At 42.0% G+C, this 19,765-nt stretch overlaps 1 protein-coding gene across 1 annotated transcript in view; it reads right to left on the bottom strand.

Annotated features, from left to right (window-relative positions):
- Positions 1–19,765, bottom strand: part of LOC145390415 (uncharacterized) — a 168,205-nt gene that overhangs the window by 71,885 nt on the left and 76,555 nt on the right. Inside the window, exon 12 of the mRNA XM_080265347.1 lies at positions 16,461–16,595. Within this exon, the coding sequence (XP_080121473.1) occupies positions 16,461–16,595 (135 nt within the window). The remainder of the gene's footprint in view (positions 1–16,460; positions 16,596–19,765) is intronic.

The raw sequence follows: 19,765 nt of genomic DNA, 5'->3' as shown, positions 1-19,765 counted from the left end.
GCGGACCCTCCAGGGAAACGTCGTCTCTGGCATTTTGGAGCTGCGGACTGGGAGGCCCTCAGGCAGTACTTCTTTGATTTTCCCTGGAATGATTATTGCTTCCATGGCCGTGAGCCATCTGAGTGTGCCTTGCGCATTACGGAGGTTATTCTCTCGGGCATGGAAGCATACATTCCTTTCTCATATCCTTTGACTAACGCAAGAAAGCCTTGGTTTAATCACGCTTGTTCTAATGCTGTCCGCAACAAGGAGAAGGCCTACAAAAGGTACCGGAGCCAACCCACCCCTGAATCACATCATCTTTACGTTTCTGCCCGGAATCGTGCTAAGTCTGTTCTTCGCTCTACTAAAAATAATTTCATCCATACTAAATGCTCTCAACTCTCCAACTCGAATTCTTCCCGCTCCTTCTGGCACCTTGCCAAAAATCTTTCTAACAACTTTACCTCATCATCCTTCCCTCCTCTTTTCTACTCTGATGGTTCTGTAGCTACTTCTTCTACTGATAAAGCAGATCTCTTCGCACAGACTTTCTCCTCCAATTCCACCTTAGACGATTCCGGTGCTGTTCCTCCATCACTTCCCCCCTCTGACTTCCTCATGGCTGACATTAAAATTTCTTCAGTTGATGTATTTTCTGCCATTACTGGCCTCAGTACTAACAAGGCATATGGGCCTGATGGGGTCCCTCCTGTTGTTCTCAAAAACTGTGCTTCTGTGCTTACACCCTGCCTAGGCAAACTATTTCGCCTTTGTCTGTCAACTTGTACCTTTCCTTCTTGCTGGAAGTTTGCTCTCATTCAGCCAGTCCCAAAGAAGGGTGACCACTCCCAACCCTCCAACTATCGTCCAATTGCTTTAACGTCCTGTATTTCAAAAGTTTTCGAGTCAATTCTTAATAAAAAAATTTTAAGGCATCTTTCCTATCACAACCTTCTTTCCGATCGTCAGTATGGGTTCCGTCAGGGACGCTCCACTGGCGATCTTCTCACCTACCTTTAAGACTCCTGGTCATCCTCCTTTCGGGACTTTGGCGAAAGCTTTGCCATTGCACTTGACATCTCAAAGGCTTTCGATCGAGTCTGGCATAAATCTTTAATTTCCAAACTGCCCTCCTACGGTTTCTATCCTTCTATCTGTACCTTCATCGCTAGCTTCCTTTCTGGTCGTTCTATAGCTGCTGTCGTAGACGGCCATCGTTCTTCTCCTAGATCTATCAACAGTGGTGTTCCTCAGGGCTCTGTCCTATCACCAACTCTCTTCCTTTTATTCATCAATGATCTTCTAAGCTGTACATCTAACTCTATCCACTCATACGCTGATGACTCCACCCTTCACCTTTCCATTCGGTTCCCGCAACGCCCATCTCAACAGTTACTTCAAGAAACAAGGGATGAGGCTATGGCACACCTAATGTCTGACTTGGCTCATATCTCTGACTGGGGTAAAAATAATATGGTTGTCTTTAATGCTTCTAAGACTCAGTTCTTACACCTATCAACCCGACAAAATCTTCCACAGGTATACCCACTAATGTTTAATAATATTCAGATTAATCCTGCATCATCCTTGAACATGCTTGGGGTTTCATTTACTCGGGACTTATCTTGGAAAGATCATATTGCATCTCTTGTAAAATCTGCTTCCAAGAGATTGGGTGTGCTAAGCCGACTCCGCTCTTTCTTTACCCCTGCACAATTGTTGACTCTATACAGGGGTTTTATCCGCCCCTGTGTGGAGTACAACTCTCATGTGTGGGGAGGCTCCCCACATACAGCTCTTCTCAATAGGGTGGAGTCAAAGGCTTTTCGTCTCATTAACTCTCCTCCTCTTACTGACTCCCTTCAACCTCTGTTTCTTCGCCGCACTGTTGCATCTTTATCTCTTTTCTATCGCTACTTTAATGGTCACTGCTCCTCTGAACTGTCTGCTTGCATTCCTCCACCTCTACGACGGGCGCGTAGCACCCGTCTGGCAGCAAACTCTCATCCCTTTTCTGTCCAACTCTCTAATGCAAGAGTTAACCGTTACTCCCAGTCTTTCATTCATGCAACAGGTCAGCTCTGGAACTGTCTCCCTCTGTCTGTATTTCCTCCTGCCTATGATCTCCAGTCTTTCAAACGCAGTGTGTCCAGGCATCTCAAAATGATCGGATCTTGAATTTGGCTCTCTATTGTATTTTGTTTTTCTCTTGGAGGGAACTGTTACTGCGGGCTCATGGCCTTTGGTTCCTTCTTCCTCGCATAAAAAAAAAATAAATAAAAAAAAAAAATAATAAAGGTCATATGTTTCAGACATTGTACTAAAGCTATAGCTACAATAACAAAAATATGGGTAGTCACCTTAACAACAATAGACAACACGCCTGATGACCTTAAATAACAGGGGTTCCAAGGCGCGGCAACACTTACAGCGCCGCACTCCCCACCGCACCAACACTGCCCTCCGCAGACTCCTCTTGATCACCTTCCCCAGGAGCATACAAGTCACTCACTTCGGCCATAAACCCTTCAAAGTCCAATGCTGCCACTTCTGACATTGCATCCTCTTCATCCTCAACAGGATCAGGAGCAGACGATGTCGATGGTTCCGCTATTTCACCAACTTGAGCCCGCTGTGTGTAGCTTGTTATGAGCATCTGTCTTCTGTTTATTTCTTCCCTGTGCCTGTCTGTGTAGAAACGGAAGAGTTTGTCGATACCAACCAGAAGTTCCTCCGTTCTTAGGTTGCTCACTTCCTGTGCCTTCACCTCTTCCTTGAGCTTATCCACGGCAGCAAGGATCTTCCTAATGTTTGACATACACAGCTCAGTCCTGCCTTCCATCACACTAGGCTGCTCAACTTGACTCTGTCTGGCGTCGGGCTCTGCGTCAGTGTCGTCTATCCGTTGCAACACTTCCTCGGGAGGCTGTTCCTCAGTAGCAGTGTGGACTTCTGTATGTCCGCCAATGTAACGTCCTCGAAACCTGGTACAGCTTGTGCTGCTGTCAATGTTGCTGCCTCAGCATCGGCCAGTGGTTGAATGGCCATCTCCTGGGTGATGCACAGGTGAGGCACAAGCATTCGCCACGCATGGTTCACCGTTACAGGCGTAATCTGGTGCCAGGCTTGAAGGAGAAATTCAACTGCGTCCTTCACCGTAAAGTTACGCCAAAATGCCTCAACAGTCATGGCACCTGTGGTAGGTCGGGATAGATGTGCTGGTGGAGATGGAACGGGAGCAGATGCCTCATCAAGGTCGTCGTGATCTTCTTGTAGGGCATGAAGCTCCTCTTGTGTGTCGGTCTTCCTGCGTAGGTAGTCATACACTTCCTTATGGTAGAAATGCTTCACTGTGGCGATTAGTTCTTGATCGAGTGGCTGCATTAGTGACGTTGTGCGGGGCGGCAGAAACACAACACGACAATGCTTGTGAAGATCTTCCAGGTATGGAGAGTGACTTGGTGCGTTATCAAGCACAAGGAGCATCTTAAATGGAATGCCCAGTTCCTGACACTTGGCTCTCGCATCAGGGACACACCGCCTCGTTAACCAGTCTGTCATAATGTTCCCGGTCATCCAACCATTTACGGACTTATACTAATACGCGCCACTTGCATCCATGTTCATGAGGTTTTTGTAGCACCTTGGATGTGAAGCTGTGTGTACAACAACTGGCCTCATCTTGTGGCTCCCAGACAGGTTTACAGCGAACATTACCGTCATCTTACACTTCTGGAACTTGCGACCAGGGGCTTGTTTCTGTCTTTTAGCAATGCAAGTTAATTTTGGCATGGCCTTGTAATATAAGGACATTTCATCGATGTTGTAGATCTGGTCCTTGGTGTACTGTCCCTCTTCAATAATCGTTTTAAATATTGCAGGATAGTCTCTCGTGGCCAGCTCATCGGCAAAGGCACATTCACCAGACAATTTCACGTAATGGAGTGCCTTGTGCTTGAGAAAACGGTCCAGCCATCCAACCGATGCCCTGAACGGTTTTTCCACTTTTAACCTTCGAGATGCAGCCTTGTAAAAGAGCTGGGCTTGGTTCCGAATAATCGTCCATTGAGTGAAACACCTTCCTTTTCTTTCCGCATTATGAAGGTGGCAAGATAGCACTCCATTAATATCATAGCACGATTTCCCACCCGTGAACGGCCGTCTAGGTCAGAGGCATCGTACGTCTTCACTACAGCCTTTATGGTTTCACGGTTCTTCCACACAGTTCTCACTGTAGATTCAGCCAGTCCCAGGGTTCTCCCAATAGCCATGTTTCCTTGACCCTCCTCCTTCATCTTAATTATCTTTAACTTGGTGGCATGCGTCAGAAGTTTCTTTACTCTTGGGGTTAGAGCCATGGTGCAGCAAAGTACAGGCAGCACAAAAAACACCACACGTTGTACACGACAAGTTAGCTGTAGAGAGCGGATCCGCACAGTGCACGAGCCGGGACTGTTATGGCGTGCCCGCTCCCTTGTACCCCAAGCTGCGCAGTAGAATGCCCGGGAATTTCTGCGCATCAACATGACGACACGTGACGCGCTTTGTGAGGGGTGGTCACGCACTAGTAGAAAATGGCATTTTTGAGCCACTCCTTGCCTCTGCCTCACGTTCTGTGCAGTAAACTCGCGCATTAAAGGGTTTTTGGTTATGATTTTTGGTCACTCGTGCACAAGGCGAATCGCGCACTGCGGTGACGCGCACTGTGCGAGCCCACTGTATATATATATATATATATATATATATATATATATATATATATACCATATATATACAGTATATATATAAATATATATATATATATATATATACAGAATGAGGATGTAGAGCAGCGTTGTGGTGTGGATGTGGGTGTGATGGGAAGCGTTATGAGGAACACACTAAGGTGGTTTGGCCGTGTGGAGAGGATGGAGGGTGGGGGGCTGGCGGGGAGAGTGTGTGTGGGTGGCGTGGGGGGGGGAGGGGGGCCCAGGGTGGGATGGGGGGATGGGGTGGAGAGGTGTGTGAGTTGGGAGTGGGGCAGTGGGGTGGCGGGGGAAGGGGCGACTTGGGGGCGATTTGTTTGTGGCCGTCCCGAGCAGGATTGAGGCGTCTGGCGGTAGATAGATGGATAGTATAATAGGAAAAATGTATGGTGGGGTACTTGTTGGCAGAGTTGGAGGGAGAACGGAGGAATTGATTGGAGGGGGGCGGGGGGGTTTGGGAGGGGGGGAGTGTGGATCAGATATTCATTCTTAGAGCTTTGGTGGAGGGGTTTCTGGAGAAGGGAGGGAAGTTGTGTGCAGCTTTCGTGGATTAGGAGAAAGCATTCTCCCTACGTGTCAAGTGGGGTTGGTGGAGGATTAGTGCCCCTCCCTGTAAAACAATTAACTCTAAGCCCTTGGCCACCCCGTTTGGGATACATGGCGTCTGGCAATGAATGAATATATATATATATATATATATATATATACAGTATATATAAATATATATATATATATATATATATATATATATATACAGTATATAAATATATATATATATATATATATATATATATATATATATATATATATATATATATACAGTATATATATATATATATATATATATATATATATATATATATATATATACAGTATATATATATATATATATATATATATATACACAGTATATATATATATATATATATATATATATATACTGTATATATATACTATATATATATACACATATACCGTACGATGGGGGAATTGTGATAGTGCGAGGTAATTGTGATATTTACAGACAACTGCTAAAAAAAAAATAATAATAAATTTAATTTCGTTTTTAAGCCAAAATGTGTGGTATTCATTTTTCTTTGTTACCAAATTCTGCATGTTTTCAGGTATTTAAAATTCTTCCACATTCAGAGTAGAGTGCTCACAGGAAGAAAGTGTTGAAATACGAGGGGTGATTAGAAAGAAATGACAGTGAGTCCATAAACTTTTATTAGCATGAAGAACTATCAAACTATGACTCACATTCCTTCAAAGTACTCCCCTCCAACCTCTATGCAGCGTTCCATTCTCTTTCTCCACTTCATGAAGCAAGCGTGGTACTCTGAAGACGGTATACTTCGGAGTTCTGAATTGACGGTCCGTGTCAAGTCCTGGATGCGATGAAATTGCTTCCCAGCAATGGCAGATTTAATTTTTGGAAACAACCAAAAGTCACAGGGAGCCAGGTCAGGGGAGTAGGGCGGGTGGGGGAGCAGAGTTATACCTTGTTGTTCCAGGTACTACATAGTGAGGCGAGCTTTGTGGGGTGCAGCATTGTCGTGGTGCAGCAAAAGGCGAGACCGACGGCGGGTTGGTGCGGTGTTGGCCTTGTGTTCCAAGATTTGTGGAAGGACCTGGTCTGTGTAGTATTGGGCTGTGATAGTGGACTTTTCAGGCATCACATCCACGCATATTGGTCCTTGAGAATTGAAAAAGATGGTGAAAAGGCGCTTCCGGCTGCGAAATCCTTCCTTCAAAATCTGAGGTCGAGGGTCTTCATCGCCCAACCACACCATGTTTGACTGCTTGTCACGGGTTGTGAAGAATGAAATCAAACACTCATCTCCAGTAGCAACATCTGAGAACCGTTTTGGACCATTTGGTTCAAATTCAGCAAGTCAGACACGACAAATCCTCACCCGTTCAGCTTTTTGCTCATCAGTCAACAAATGGGGTATCCATCGACAACACTTCTTCCTCAGGTGTAATTGTTCATGCACGATGTCATATGCACTCTCATAACTGATATCAAGCTCCAAGGCTAAGAACCTAAGAGTTACAGTTGGATCCTCGTCAATGATGGACCGTGCACGGACAGTTGTTGCTTCGGTCACGGATGTCCGGGGGCGTCCAGAGCGTTGTTCATCTTTCAGTTCAGTTTTTCCTGCTGTGAAAGCACGAATCCAGCGGGAAACAGTTTCCAGGGAAGTAGTGTCTGGATAAACTTGTAATAATTCCCCTCGAATCTCTGTCGCTTTCTTTCCCAGTTTCCACCTCGTAAAAATGTAGAACCTGCAGCCTTCTTTCGAGTAATCCATGTTTCTGGCCAGAGAGCAAAAACAAGAGTGAAGCATTCACTCACAACAATAAAACAAGAAAAGTTAGGCATACGGCGACAAGTTCAAACTCGTAAGGACTGGCAACTCTGCACTCTCCTTGCTCCCCTACCTCCCATCATTCAAGGTTTTCATGTTATAGCACGAACTGTCATTACTTTCTGATCATCCTTCGTAAAAATTTTAGCCGCTGACGAGTAGTGGAAACAAGATTGGGTACCAGTCAGAATCCACTTGGGGGATCATCTTTATTTTCTCACCAAGGACTGCAAATATCACAAGGTAAATGTGTGTTGAATTTCAATGTAATCCATTAGCAACTTTTTTTTAAATAATATAAGTTGATGGTTGGGGTAATTGTGACATCATGGCTCTTTTAAATGTAAACTTGTTATTGGAGCAATGTTAGTAATGATATGCAGACACTTTCTTCATAACCAATGAGTATTGTATAAATCTTTGACAGAACCATGCCCAGAACCTATACTTCCGTAAGGGGAGCCCAGAGGCTGCTATACATAGAGGAGACAGTGGCCAAGGCATTGCACGGAATGCCTATAAGCGAGCCGCAACAAAATACAAGTTACTATACAGTTCTTTGCATGCTAGAATCAGTGGGCGTTCATTGGAGCATGGCAAAGCTGGCAGGAAAACAGACTTAAATGTTTCTGAGGAACTTGTCATTGCACAGAACATTGTAGCTTCGGCTGACTACGGATATGCGTTCAATGTGCTAGAGCTACGCCATTTTGTCAAGGCCTACATCAAGAAAAGTGGAACCGAAGTGCCACAGTTTGTCAATGGTATGCCACTGATTATCAAGGCCAAACTCATTTTCAAAACCCCAGTTGCTGGCCTGTTGATGCGTTAAAAGCTCAGGAATCAGTAAAGGTACTTTTTATTTACAATCCCCATTTTGGTTTAAGGATAAATGTTGGTTTTCTCACTGGATTCAGCTTGAATCTACCCAATTTACCTTTAAATCAGTTAAGGTTAAGTTTTAATTACACATTGCAATTTTTTATAGGGAAAAATAAGAGATTCTTGATAAGCATCACATAAACCCCAAAGCCTGGGGTAATTGTAGCAGCTTTATCCACTTGAGCTGTGCAAACTAATTCTACTTTAAATAGATTTTACAGCATACACCATGAAGGCTGATTGTTACAGTTCATTTTGAACCAATAAAGTGTTTGAAAACAACATCTTGGTATAAGGCACCTTCAGTTTTGTTTAAAAATGTGTCACTATTTCCCCATTGTATGGTATATATATACATTTATATATATATATATATATATATATATATATATATATATATATATATATACAGTAATCTTCCCATTATCCAATGTAATACAGCCAAAGGCATTATCTGGGAAGTGGGTTCGCCTGGATACTGGGCCCCTGCCTCCTGGACTGGTACTTATGGACCCTAACCCAGCCTAACTCAGAAAACCACCTACGTAACTCCCTACTGGACATGCATAGCACCTATTTAAGGCCCTATTCACACAAATAAGGGACAGAAAGCATGAAATATATGAAAAGGAACCAGAGAATGAGGATTTTGAGGTGAGTATGGAAAATATTTAGCAGTGTACAGGGTACTTACAACATGTCCATAGCCATTGCAAAGATTAACTCGCCTCCTCTAAAGGTTCTGTCTGCAGTGAAAATGCTCTTGAAGCACATACAGTAATCCAGTGTTGTGCTGCACTTAATCCTTTTGCAATGTGAGTTATAATTGTTTAACACTGCACATTCCGTTCATACTTGTGCCACGACAGTTTCAGCAGCCAGTTTGCACTCTGCATTAATCCTTGGCACTCTAAAATCTAATTTCTTAACACTGCACAACACTGTAAATTCCCACGTGGTCTAGTGGCGGGGTATTGCAGTTTATTAACTGTTTATTCACAAAAACGAGAACGTGCAGCAGCGTCTAGCGTGGATGGTCATTAGGCGGTAACTGGGGAGGCCCAGGAGGGGAGGAAGAAAGGGGCTGAGTGAAAACACGGCTGTTCAGCACTGTGCGCCAAGTTCAAATTACAGGTGAAAAAATCGGATTATTTTACGTTTTTTTACCATTTTGGGGTTCCGAAGGCCCGGGCCCAAAATGTTCGGGTAGTGGGGTGTCTGAAAAGTGGGCATCCGGATAGTGGGCAGATTACAGTATATACAGTATATATATATATATATATATATATATATACTGGTATAAATATGTATATATATATATATATATATATATACACCAGTGTGTACATATATATATATATATATATATATATATATATATTGGTACATACATCAATACATCAACTAACAACAACCTTCTGACGATTTTACACTTGATATGAGAGTTAACAATATACTATCTGAGTGGAGCTATGTGGAGGGAGTGATAGACACAAGAGGAAGTTAAGAGACATTGTGGTATAGATATGAATGTGACTGAGTGTGTTACGAGAGGTACTGTGAGATGTGGCTGTGAATGGAGAATGAGACTGACTAGGAGAGTGTATTTGAAAGAGGTGGAATGGAAGAGAATGAGGGGGAGATGGGAGACAGAAGATGGATGGTGGAATGGAGTGAAGAGTTACAGTACATGAATGAGGAGGGGTGGGGGGGGTGAGCTGGAAAGGCAGCCTGTTTGGCTGAGGACAGAGTGGCATGCAGATGCTATATCTTTGGCCATCCCCTCTGGGATGAAGGCATCTATGTACACACACACACACACACACACACACACAGAGTACTGTTTATATTGTTTATACAGGCTCCAATATGCTTGCATGCATCGGCCTTGGTAACTTAATGGCAACTCTCCACACTGCTTGATCTCTGGCAGGCTCCCAATTCAGTCCCTTATCCCTGAGGTCACATTCTATGACCTCATCCCACACCTTTTTGGGTCTGCCCCTCATAACCCGACATGTTCAAACTTCTCATCTTCCACACCCAACCGTCATCCTCAACCCTCTTAACATGCCTAAATCATTTCAATGTACCCCTCCTCATCAAAAATCCAATACATTCACGTCACATCCTTCCTTTCAGCTCTTCAGTTTCAATCCTAGCCCCCTTAGGCTTCATATTCAAGGACAAACTACACATCCACCTAATCACTGTCATTTCTGTATGTTTGGGTCTACAAATATCCTCATCCTTTACTGCTCAGGTCTCACTACCATACAGCATTACACTTCTAACAAATGCTGCATAAGAAGATTACTTAGCATGTGTAGAGGCACTAAAATATCATAACACACAACATAAGTTTGAGACATTAATATGCTGTTAACATGTAATACAGAGGTTTGGGGAATGTCATGCCTAAACTCGAGACACCTGGAGGAAAAAGCAGTGGAAATTCTAGCCAGGGAATATCGCACAAAGCACAACATGACGTCATGGAAAGCCACACACCACATCTGATGGAAATCACAACACACCCATACACATGCCCACACAACATAAATGAAGAACAACAAAAATGTAGATACCGTGGAAATGGGAGAAGGCATGGCCGAATTGATAAATATGAAATTAGAAACTGGAGAGAATAGCAAGAGAGATATGGCAGTAGTGTATGTTCCCCCTAAGACAAGAGCATGGAGTGATGATGAATACCAGGAAATGTTGTCAGACATGGCTAGCTATTTACAGAAAAATATTGAGAAAAGTAACAATATAATTTTAATGGGTGACTTCAATTGTAAAGAGGTGAACTGGGAGGAATGGGACTCAGGAGGCAGCGAAGATTCGTGGGGCACCACATTATTATATATAACAATGAACAATGTGATGACACAATGGGTCAAAGAAGAGACACGATTCCGAGGTAAGGACACACCAGCAGGTCTAGACTTACTGTTTACCAAAGAACCCGATATAATAGAGTCATTGGCGTATCTGTGTCCTATTGGAAAAAGTGATCATGTGGTCATTGAGTTCCAGATGATAACAGGGAATGTGGAGCCAAGAGACAAGCTTTATAGACAAGGATGATACAACTTTGGGAAAGCAAACTTTATAAGATTGAGAAAATTTTTCGAAAATGCAGATTGGAGGAAATTCAGAGACACAAGTGAGATACAGAGGAAGTGGGATATTTTTCTAGCCTTCTATAATTTGGGAGTGGAAAAATTTGTGCCAAGAGTAAGGGAGAAAGAAAACAGAAAAAAGGAGTGGTTTAATAGAAGGTGTATGATGGCAAAAAAAGGGACACAGCATGGAACAACTGGAGAAAGAGAGGTAACAACAGAACAAAGGAAGAAAATAAAAGAACCAGAAATGAATACACAAGAATACGTAGAGAGGAAGAAAGGAATTTTGGAAAAGGTATAATATGACAAATGTAAGGATGAACCCAAACTGTTTTATAGATTTGTCAATGGCAAACTGAAACAAAAGGAAGGAATTACCAAACTGAAAGTAGAAGGAGAGGTCTATAAAGATCCGGCAATGCAAGCAGAAATAATGAACAAACGTTTCCAGTCAGTTTTCACTAATGAAAGTGAGTTTGTGGAAGGGGAGGGAGTGACTAGAAATGTGATAAAAGATATAAGAGTGAAAGTACAGGAAGTGTATAAATTACTGGAAACCCAAGATGTGAGGAAAGCTCCAGGACCAGATGGAATCTCTAATTGGGTACTGAAGGAATGTAGAAAACAACTGGCGGATAAGATTCACGGTTTAATTGTGTGTTCTCTGGAAGAGGGGAAAGTGCCTCAAGAATGCAAGAGGGCAAATGTGGTACCAATTTATAAAGGAGGAAACAGGGAAGAACTCCTGAATTATAGACCAGTGTCCCTAACCAGCATGGTCGCAAAATTGTGAGAGAGAATTCTGAAAGATAGATGGATAAAATATCTGGAAGAGATGAATATTATGGCTGAAAGTCAGTTTGGATTCAGAAGTGGAAGGTCAAGTGTTTCCAACTTATTGAGTTTTTACTCAAGAGTGATTGACGTGCTACAGGAGAGAGATGGTTGGGTGGATTGTGTGTATTTAGATTTGGAGAAAGCCTTCGACAAGGTACCTCATAAGAGACTAATGTGGAAACTAGAGCATATAGGAGGACTGAAGGGGAACCTCCTGGATTGGATGAGAGACTTTTTGAGAGACAGACAAATGAGGACAGTAATAAAAGATAGGATGTCTGGATGGAGGGAAGTAACAAGTAAAGTCCCACCGGGCTCGGTGTTGGCGCCAGTAATGTTCCTGATTTATGTAAATGATATGGTGGATGGAGTGAACAGTTATGCAAGTCTGTTTGCTGATGATGCAAAGATCTTGAGGAAGGTAGAGGTTGAGGGGGACTGTAAAATGCCGAAGGAGGATCTGGATAGGATACACGATTGGAGCCGGATGTGGGAAATGAAATTTAATGCTAAGAAATGTAAAATATTGGAAATGGGTAAAAGTACCAAGAGGCCATCATTGAATTATCTGATGGGTAATGAACCAATTACAAAAGCGAGAGAAGAGAAAGATTTGGGAGTGCTGGTCCAGGACAGTTTTGTCACCTGAAAAACACATTAATAAGGCAGTTAGAGAAACGTATAAACTCCTGACTAATATAAGAGTAGCTTTTCATTATATGGATGAGATGATGAAAAAATTGATAGTGGCCATAATTCGCCCCAGGTTAGAATATGCAGCAGTAGTGTGGTCCCCACACAAAAAGAAAGATATAAACAAGACTGAGAGAATACAAAGAACAGCAACCAAGATGGTCCCCAGTCTGGCAGATCTGTCGTGTAGAGAAAGGTTGGAAAAGCTGGATTTGCCTTCCCTAGAAGAAAGGAAAAAGAGAGGAGACATGATTGCAGTGTTCAGGACCATGGTGGGAGTAGACAAAATTGACAAAGAAGATCTGTTTTTATGGGATAAGAGAGTAACAAAAGGAGACGGAATGAAACTGAAGAAACCAAGCTGCTTGAAGGATATCAAGAAATATAGATTTCCTTATAGACGTATAGACCTGTGGAATAGCCTGGACAAAGAGATCGTCCAGTCTAAAAACTTAAACGAGTTTAAAGCTAAATTCGACTTATTGAGAAACAGAGACGGGACCCCACGAGCGTAGCTCATTTCCTGTAAATCACAATTAGGTAAATACACAACCCAACCAGTCATACAGGGGAAAATTGGAGAGACTGGTCAGAAGGGGTTGGGACGCAATAGGAGAGAGAAGAGGCATGGTGGAAAAGGAAGGAGTAGAGAGCATGGCGTTTGCTAGCATACACCACCCTCACCTCAGTGCTGCTCGTCAAGATAACTCCCTTTTGAGAATAAAACTGCAATCAAACCCCAGATTCATCTTTACCTTCTTCCTGCCATCCATGACAAGAACAACTTGAGAATTCTCTCCTCTGACAACTCTATAATCTAACATTTTTGGAAATGCCTCAGCTACAGCTACGAGATTTTTGGTGGCAGCAAAAAGTACAGTATGTTTGAGCCTACAAATATCCTCTTTCTTTACTGCCCAGGTCTCACTACCATACAGCATTACACTTCAAATACATGCCACACATAAAGATCCCTTAGCACAGAGGGATAGCCTTCTCAGTGTTAGGAATGGCAAAAGATCCCTGAACTTCCTCCAACCACTCCTTACCCTAGCCACAGAGCTAGCAAATCCAGCCCCACCTCCAGCAAACAGATAAGCGGATAGACTTCAGATGGAAGGAGGGAGACAGACAGATTGATACTGTGCCCTTGGAGAGTTCAAGACATCTCTACTTCAGCAATTCATTCTATACAGTTCAGTATCCTCCTGTATGTTACTATGTCAACATCAGAATAATATGGATCAGGTTCAAGAAAATAAAATGGTGAAATACTGAAAATAAATTGCTAAGAAAGAGTACACAGCCTTCTCTTCTGCCTAGAATACAGCCCTGAATGCAATCTGGTGTGGAAATCTTACATCAGGCAAACAAAGCTTATCCATCCTACTACAGATATGGTTTTAACCCCAGTATTAAGTCTAAACGCTCTCATTTTGAATGTCTATATTGAGGTGCACACGGTCACTTGGATAAATAGAATTAAACAGAAAATACCATTCAGAGTTAAACCCAATAAACAATAGAGCTGGAAAGTCAATGTACTGTACACTGTATACTGTAATGGTATCTAACTTGTATTTCAAGCTTTGTATTTGTATTTAAGAATTTCAAAATTGGGGTATCTGCATCAGTATCTACACAAGTGTATTTGAGCTTATCCCTGATTCTCTCTCTCTCTCTCTGATAAATGAACACATACACACACACACACACACACACACACACATACACAAACACACTCCTCCATAATGAGGCGTCTAGAGCCAAAGGGGCATCCCCACCAATATACTGGTTTTGAGTTAGGTATGGGAGACAACAGGCTTAACCCTCTTCTCAGTGACGGCACTGGTTGCCATACAAGATTCGGCCTTCTGGACAGTGGTAGAGGGGCTCAAAGTCACGTGGGTTTGTCCATGCTGCCGGGCGAACAAATCAGAGCAGGCAGGCATCTAAGCCACACAGCCCAAACCAATCAGCATTCTCACTCTCTGCCATTCCCCCAGAGCAGCCAATCAGCTAGCGTGTGGCCCGCCCGGTGTGACGGTTAGGATTCCCTCTCGTGTTCACTGAGGTGTATAATTATTACGTATTGGATTTTTACCCCATTTATCGTGGATTATTGGTGACAAGATGAGCTGTTGTTATTGGGGTTGAAGGGGGGGTGACAAGATGAGTTCATCACATAGTTACAGTGAGGAGGTGGTGCCTATAACCTCTCGTAAGTGTCAGAAGTGTGTGGAGAAGTGGAAAAAGGTAGAAAGGAAGAGGAAAAGAGAGTGGTGAGGGGAGACAGCGGGAGGGGGCGTGGCACCGAGGAGGCAGAGTTGAATGTCGATCTCCTAGATGACGACCCCACCATTTAACCCCCAACTACCCCTTCTCAATTTACTTAAGCACTACACTACTTTTTTTTTTTTTTTTAGTGTTATTTCAATCTATTATGGTAGAAGAAAAATAATAACTGCATTGATTTCAGTTTTAGTTGTAAAAAACGTGAAATTACAGTAATAATTATTCGTTTATTAATATTAAGTGAACTGGAATCTTCAGTTAATAAAGTTTTGTACATTAATACATTCGTTGATGTTTTTTCTGCTATGTTTTTAAATCCTTACAATATGTTATTATGTCCACTTATAAATTGGGGGTTTGGTTTACTGCCTATTTTGTGGTTACAGTTATTATTGTTTTGTTTTTTTGGCTTTACATGTACAGCATAGGCGCTGATGATCATTTTGATGTATAAAAGGTTTGTTTATTGCCTTCTGGCTATGACGTTGCCATAATCACAACTTTAAAGCGTCATAACTCAAAAGTACATATTGGCGCCGATGCCCCTTTGGTTCTAGACGCCTCATATGTATGCAGCAAGGGGAACATCACAGACTTCCCTCATTCCACCAAAGATACTGAAACATTCACTTAGACAGCCACTTATTCTACAGGCTCCACTACCACCACAGTCACATTTTCTGGCATTCAACAGATTTCCTTTCATACCATAAACAGTAAAAGCTCGATTAACCGGCATCCAATGCAATGGAACATACTGCACATATAACCGGAACGCAAATTCGATCCAGCATGTTCCTTCCACTTCTTCTCCACTGTCTGAATCCTCATCTCATGATCCTGATGATCCCCCTATAATTCTTGATTAGCTCTGTACAGTACAGGATAAAATAGTGTATGCAACTAAGTTTTCAAAATTATTTTGACCTGTAACATATGCTAAATTTTTTAAAATAAAATTTTTGGTAATGTTGTGTTCAGTCCTGTACAACTTCTCTCGCTGTCTTTTTTTGTGTATTGTAGTGTACCTCTACTGTATCTTACCTGTACTGTATCTAATACTGAATAATATACTTTATGAAATAAAGTAAAGTCCCAAGTTTGGTTCTATTTCATCTGTTTGACCACCTAGAAAATTTCCAAAAGTAACATTTGGTTATCCAGAAAATTCCATATCCGGAATGGATGAATCCCCATGCATTCCAGTTAATCGAGCTTTTACTGCATACAGAAAACTTTCCATGGCCTTAATACCTTACAATCTTTTTTCCAGAATTTCTCCTCAACTTGCCCTCTTACAAACATCTGACCTACACATCCTCTATTACTCTTAAAATAACCCTCTTCATTACTCACTACACATTATGATGATATACCATATATTCCTTACTTTCTCTAACATTAATTTTCCTTACACCTTTCCTATAACAATCAGCAGACTTATCCCACAATAATGTTTGCAATCACTTTGCTCACCTTTTTCTCCTAAATACAATTATATTGCTTAATTTTTCTTAACTCACCTTGCTTCAAAATCCAAATGCTTCTTATTCATGTTGTGCAGCTCATCCATTTGACGTAACTTCTCAGCTTTTAGCTGACTGAAGGAACGCTCATTCTCTTGACTAGTTTTCTCAATGGCAGATAGTTTGGCATCTCTGATAATGAAGATGAGTCAAATCCACATACTGGACTAATTTCAAAACAACTTACTACACTTATCAAGGTCATATATTTAACGAATAAAGATTAACAATGCACAACAGTGAGGTGACAAATAAGTTCAGGATGGTTACTATAATCGAGACAAATTTAGGGGGAGGAGGAAGGATTGAGGGTATATCCTAATAGCAATAATGTATTTTATGACTTTAACCATGCTGTATAGAATATAAGAAATCTATCTGCCAAAACAATGTTGAAAATAACAGCATTTTCACTGTGACAAAACTTCTTTTCTAATGAACGGAATGACCTTAAGCCACCACAGGAGTGCAGTCTGGCACTCACAATTTGATAGGGAGGAATGGGGAGCACTCACCTTAAAAACAAAAAAGCTGAGGCAGTAGGTGATATACAACTCTTAAGTGCAAAATGGGACAAATAAAAAATAGGCTCCCAAAGGTTTAAAAAGATGAGTACATGAAATGATTAAAGCTACTGCAGGTACAAGGAACAACTCTCTTGCTTGCCACCTGGTGTTTGATTTAAGTACTCTTATTCTTTTGAGATATCGGAAACAGTAAAAACAGTTAACTGAGGGTGACTGTCTGGTGAGTAGCATTAATTAGGTGAAGCCATTTCATTCCCTTTGGTATTAAATGCAGCTTTTAATACTGCCAAAAAACATCTTTTGATAGTAGTAAGTTTTGGAGGCACCCATACAAGCCTCCTTGCAATGTGCCTATAATACAATTCCCATTCCAAATACTGTACATTCCAATACATAAATGACAGCAGCTGTTTCTCTGTGGATGCACTGCTACATAATCTACTACTGAAGAATCCTTGGCTTGTCTCAGAACTGGTCACACAAACCTGACTCACTCCATGTTCTGGAGGAGGACCCTCTTCCTTATTGTAAATATTGTCTGGTCCCCATGATGGTGCGGCACTTGTGAGTTTCCCAGTCTTTGGGATGCACACTGGTAGCATGAGATGGATCTTATATTTTCTCCTTGGTGTTTTGTGAAGTGGCACATGTGATGAGGGAAGCTACTTCTTTTGCTGAGGGAATGGGCTTCTTCAATCAGCTGTGGTTTTAATGCCTGTAAACTCTGTATACAGAGTATTTGTACTTTTCTTTCTTTCTTGCTGTTCAACAGCAATGACCTTTGCTCTTAGGCTGCTAAGAACTAATTCAATAATTTATCAATCTATTACTATATGACATAAGGGCAAAGCAAGAGACCTAACAAAATATGGCAAGAAATAACCCTGCTATAGGCTTTCTATTTTATGAAGGCAGTTTGGGTGGGGCCTCCTAAGACCTCACACCACTAGCTCTGTTGCCACATCGCCACCACACACGTGCTTCTCTCCCCCCCCTCCTCTCTCTCTCTCTCTCTCATATTTATATTAACTACTCCTGTTTTTATTTTCTTTATTTTTTTTCTCTTCTTTTGAATTTTGATGGGCAAGCTTCCATGGTGGGAGACTGACCGAGTATGAGCTGCACACACAAGGCTATCTCCCGTGTCACTCCACTTGACAACATCGCAAAAGCAATGCTGACAAGTCATATCGGATTCATACTCTACTATAGTTTTTTTTTTATTACATCTATACAGAGTATTTAAAATTCATTTATAAGTAGTTACTAATTTAAAATAGGAGAGGGAGAGAGAGGTGAGCAGGCGTAATTACATAAGTGTGGCAGCGGTGATGTGGCAACAGAGCTAGTGGTGTGAGGTCTTAGGCTGCCCCATTCAAACTATCTATCTATCTATCTATCTATTGCCAGACACCTCAATCCCGTTTGGGGTGGTCACAAACAAATCGCCTCCAAGTCGCCCTGTCCCCCGCCATTTCACTGCCCTGCTCCCAACTCTCACCTCTCTCTCTCATATACCCTTCCATTCCATCCCTTCATCTCATCCTTGGTCTCCCCCTCACTCTCCCCCCCCCCTCCACCTCACTCACATACACTCTCCTTGTTAGTCTCTCACTCTCCATCCTCTCCACATGGCCAAACCACCTCAATGCATTTCTCCTAAAGCCTTCCATCACATCCACATCCACACCACAATGGTCCTTCACTTCCTCATCTGTCAGTCTCTCTCTATGAACTCTACATGCTCCTCTCAAATAACTCATTTCCACTGCTCTCATTCTTGACTTATGTCATTCCAACAGGGTCCAAGCTTCACTTCCACACACTAGAGTTGGTATAACAATACTGCAAATTTTTTACTTCCATTCTCACTTCCCAGTTCCTTGTCACTGCTTTCAAAGAACCTGCAACCTTTCTTCCTTACTGTACCCTTCTGAGCATTTCACCCTCCAAATTTCAATCCTTATTCATCACACTACCCAAGTACTTACATGCAATCACATTTTCCATTTCCTCATCATCCAACCTCACTGTATATCCAGTGACTTCATTTCTGTCAAACACCATAACTTTACTCTTCCCTACATTCACCTTTAGATTTCATTTCTTATACACTTCACCAAGCCTTGCAGTTCCCCTTCAGTCTTCACTTAGGATCATCTGCAAACAACAGTACAGGAGTTTCCAAACTTTGCCCTCTCTCATTAAAGCCGCTCCAACATCCACTGCCTTACCTTGTATCTCTTTTATAACCCCAGTCTGCCATATACAGACTGAACAACCATGGAGATATGACACATTCTAGTTTCAATCCCATATTCAAAATGAAAAATTTACTCAATTCACTATCCACATGCACTGCAGCCTTAGCCCCCTCATACATACTCTTCACCGCATTCAACAACTTCCCATTTACTCCATATATTCTTAATATTTTTCACGGCAAGAAAAACGAATACAATGTGACAGCCTGCAAAGCAGGCAACAATTGCAATGAGAGGGAAGCCTGAAGTGAGAAGTTCATTCATCACATCAGCAGTACCTGTCAAAACAACAAATCAACTCAAATGACACGATGCTTCCTCAAAAGGAATTCCCATCCTGAGGCTGGCCACATAACACCTGATTTTATTTTTTTTAATGGTGTTTCCTAAACCATGTGCCAAAACCAAATTACTGTACATCCAAACAGTTGCTGGAAACAACTGGGAGGAAAGAAATCCGAGATATGTAATAAATCCAGATGAGTGATGAACAGGGTGGCTTTCGGAGCTG

This window comes from Coenobita brevimanus, chromosome 14 (assembly GCF_032717465.1).
Source record: "Coenobita brevimanus isolate Jiangsu-jjx chromosome 14, ASM3271746v2, whole genome shotgun sequence".
Taxonomy (NCBI): Eukaryota; Metazoa; Arthropoda; class Malacostraca; order Decapoda; family Coenobitidae; genus Coenobita; species Coenobita brevimanus.
Note: the sequence above shows the minus strand (reverse complement) of the source record. Positions and strands in the feature narration are given on the sequence as shown.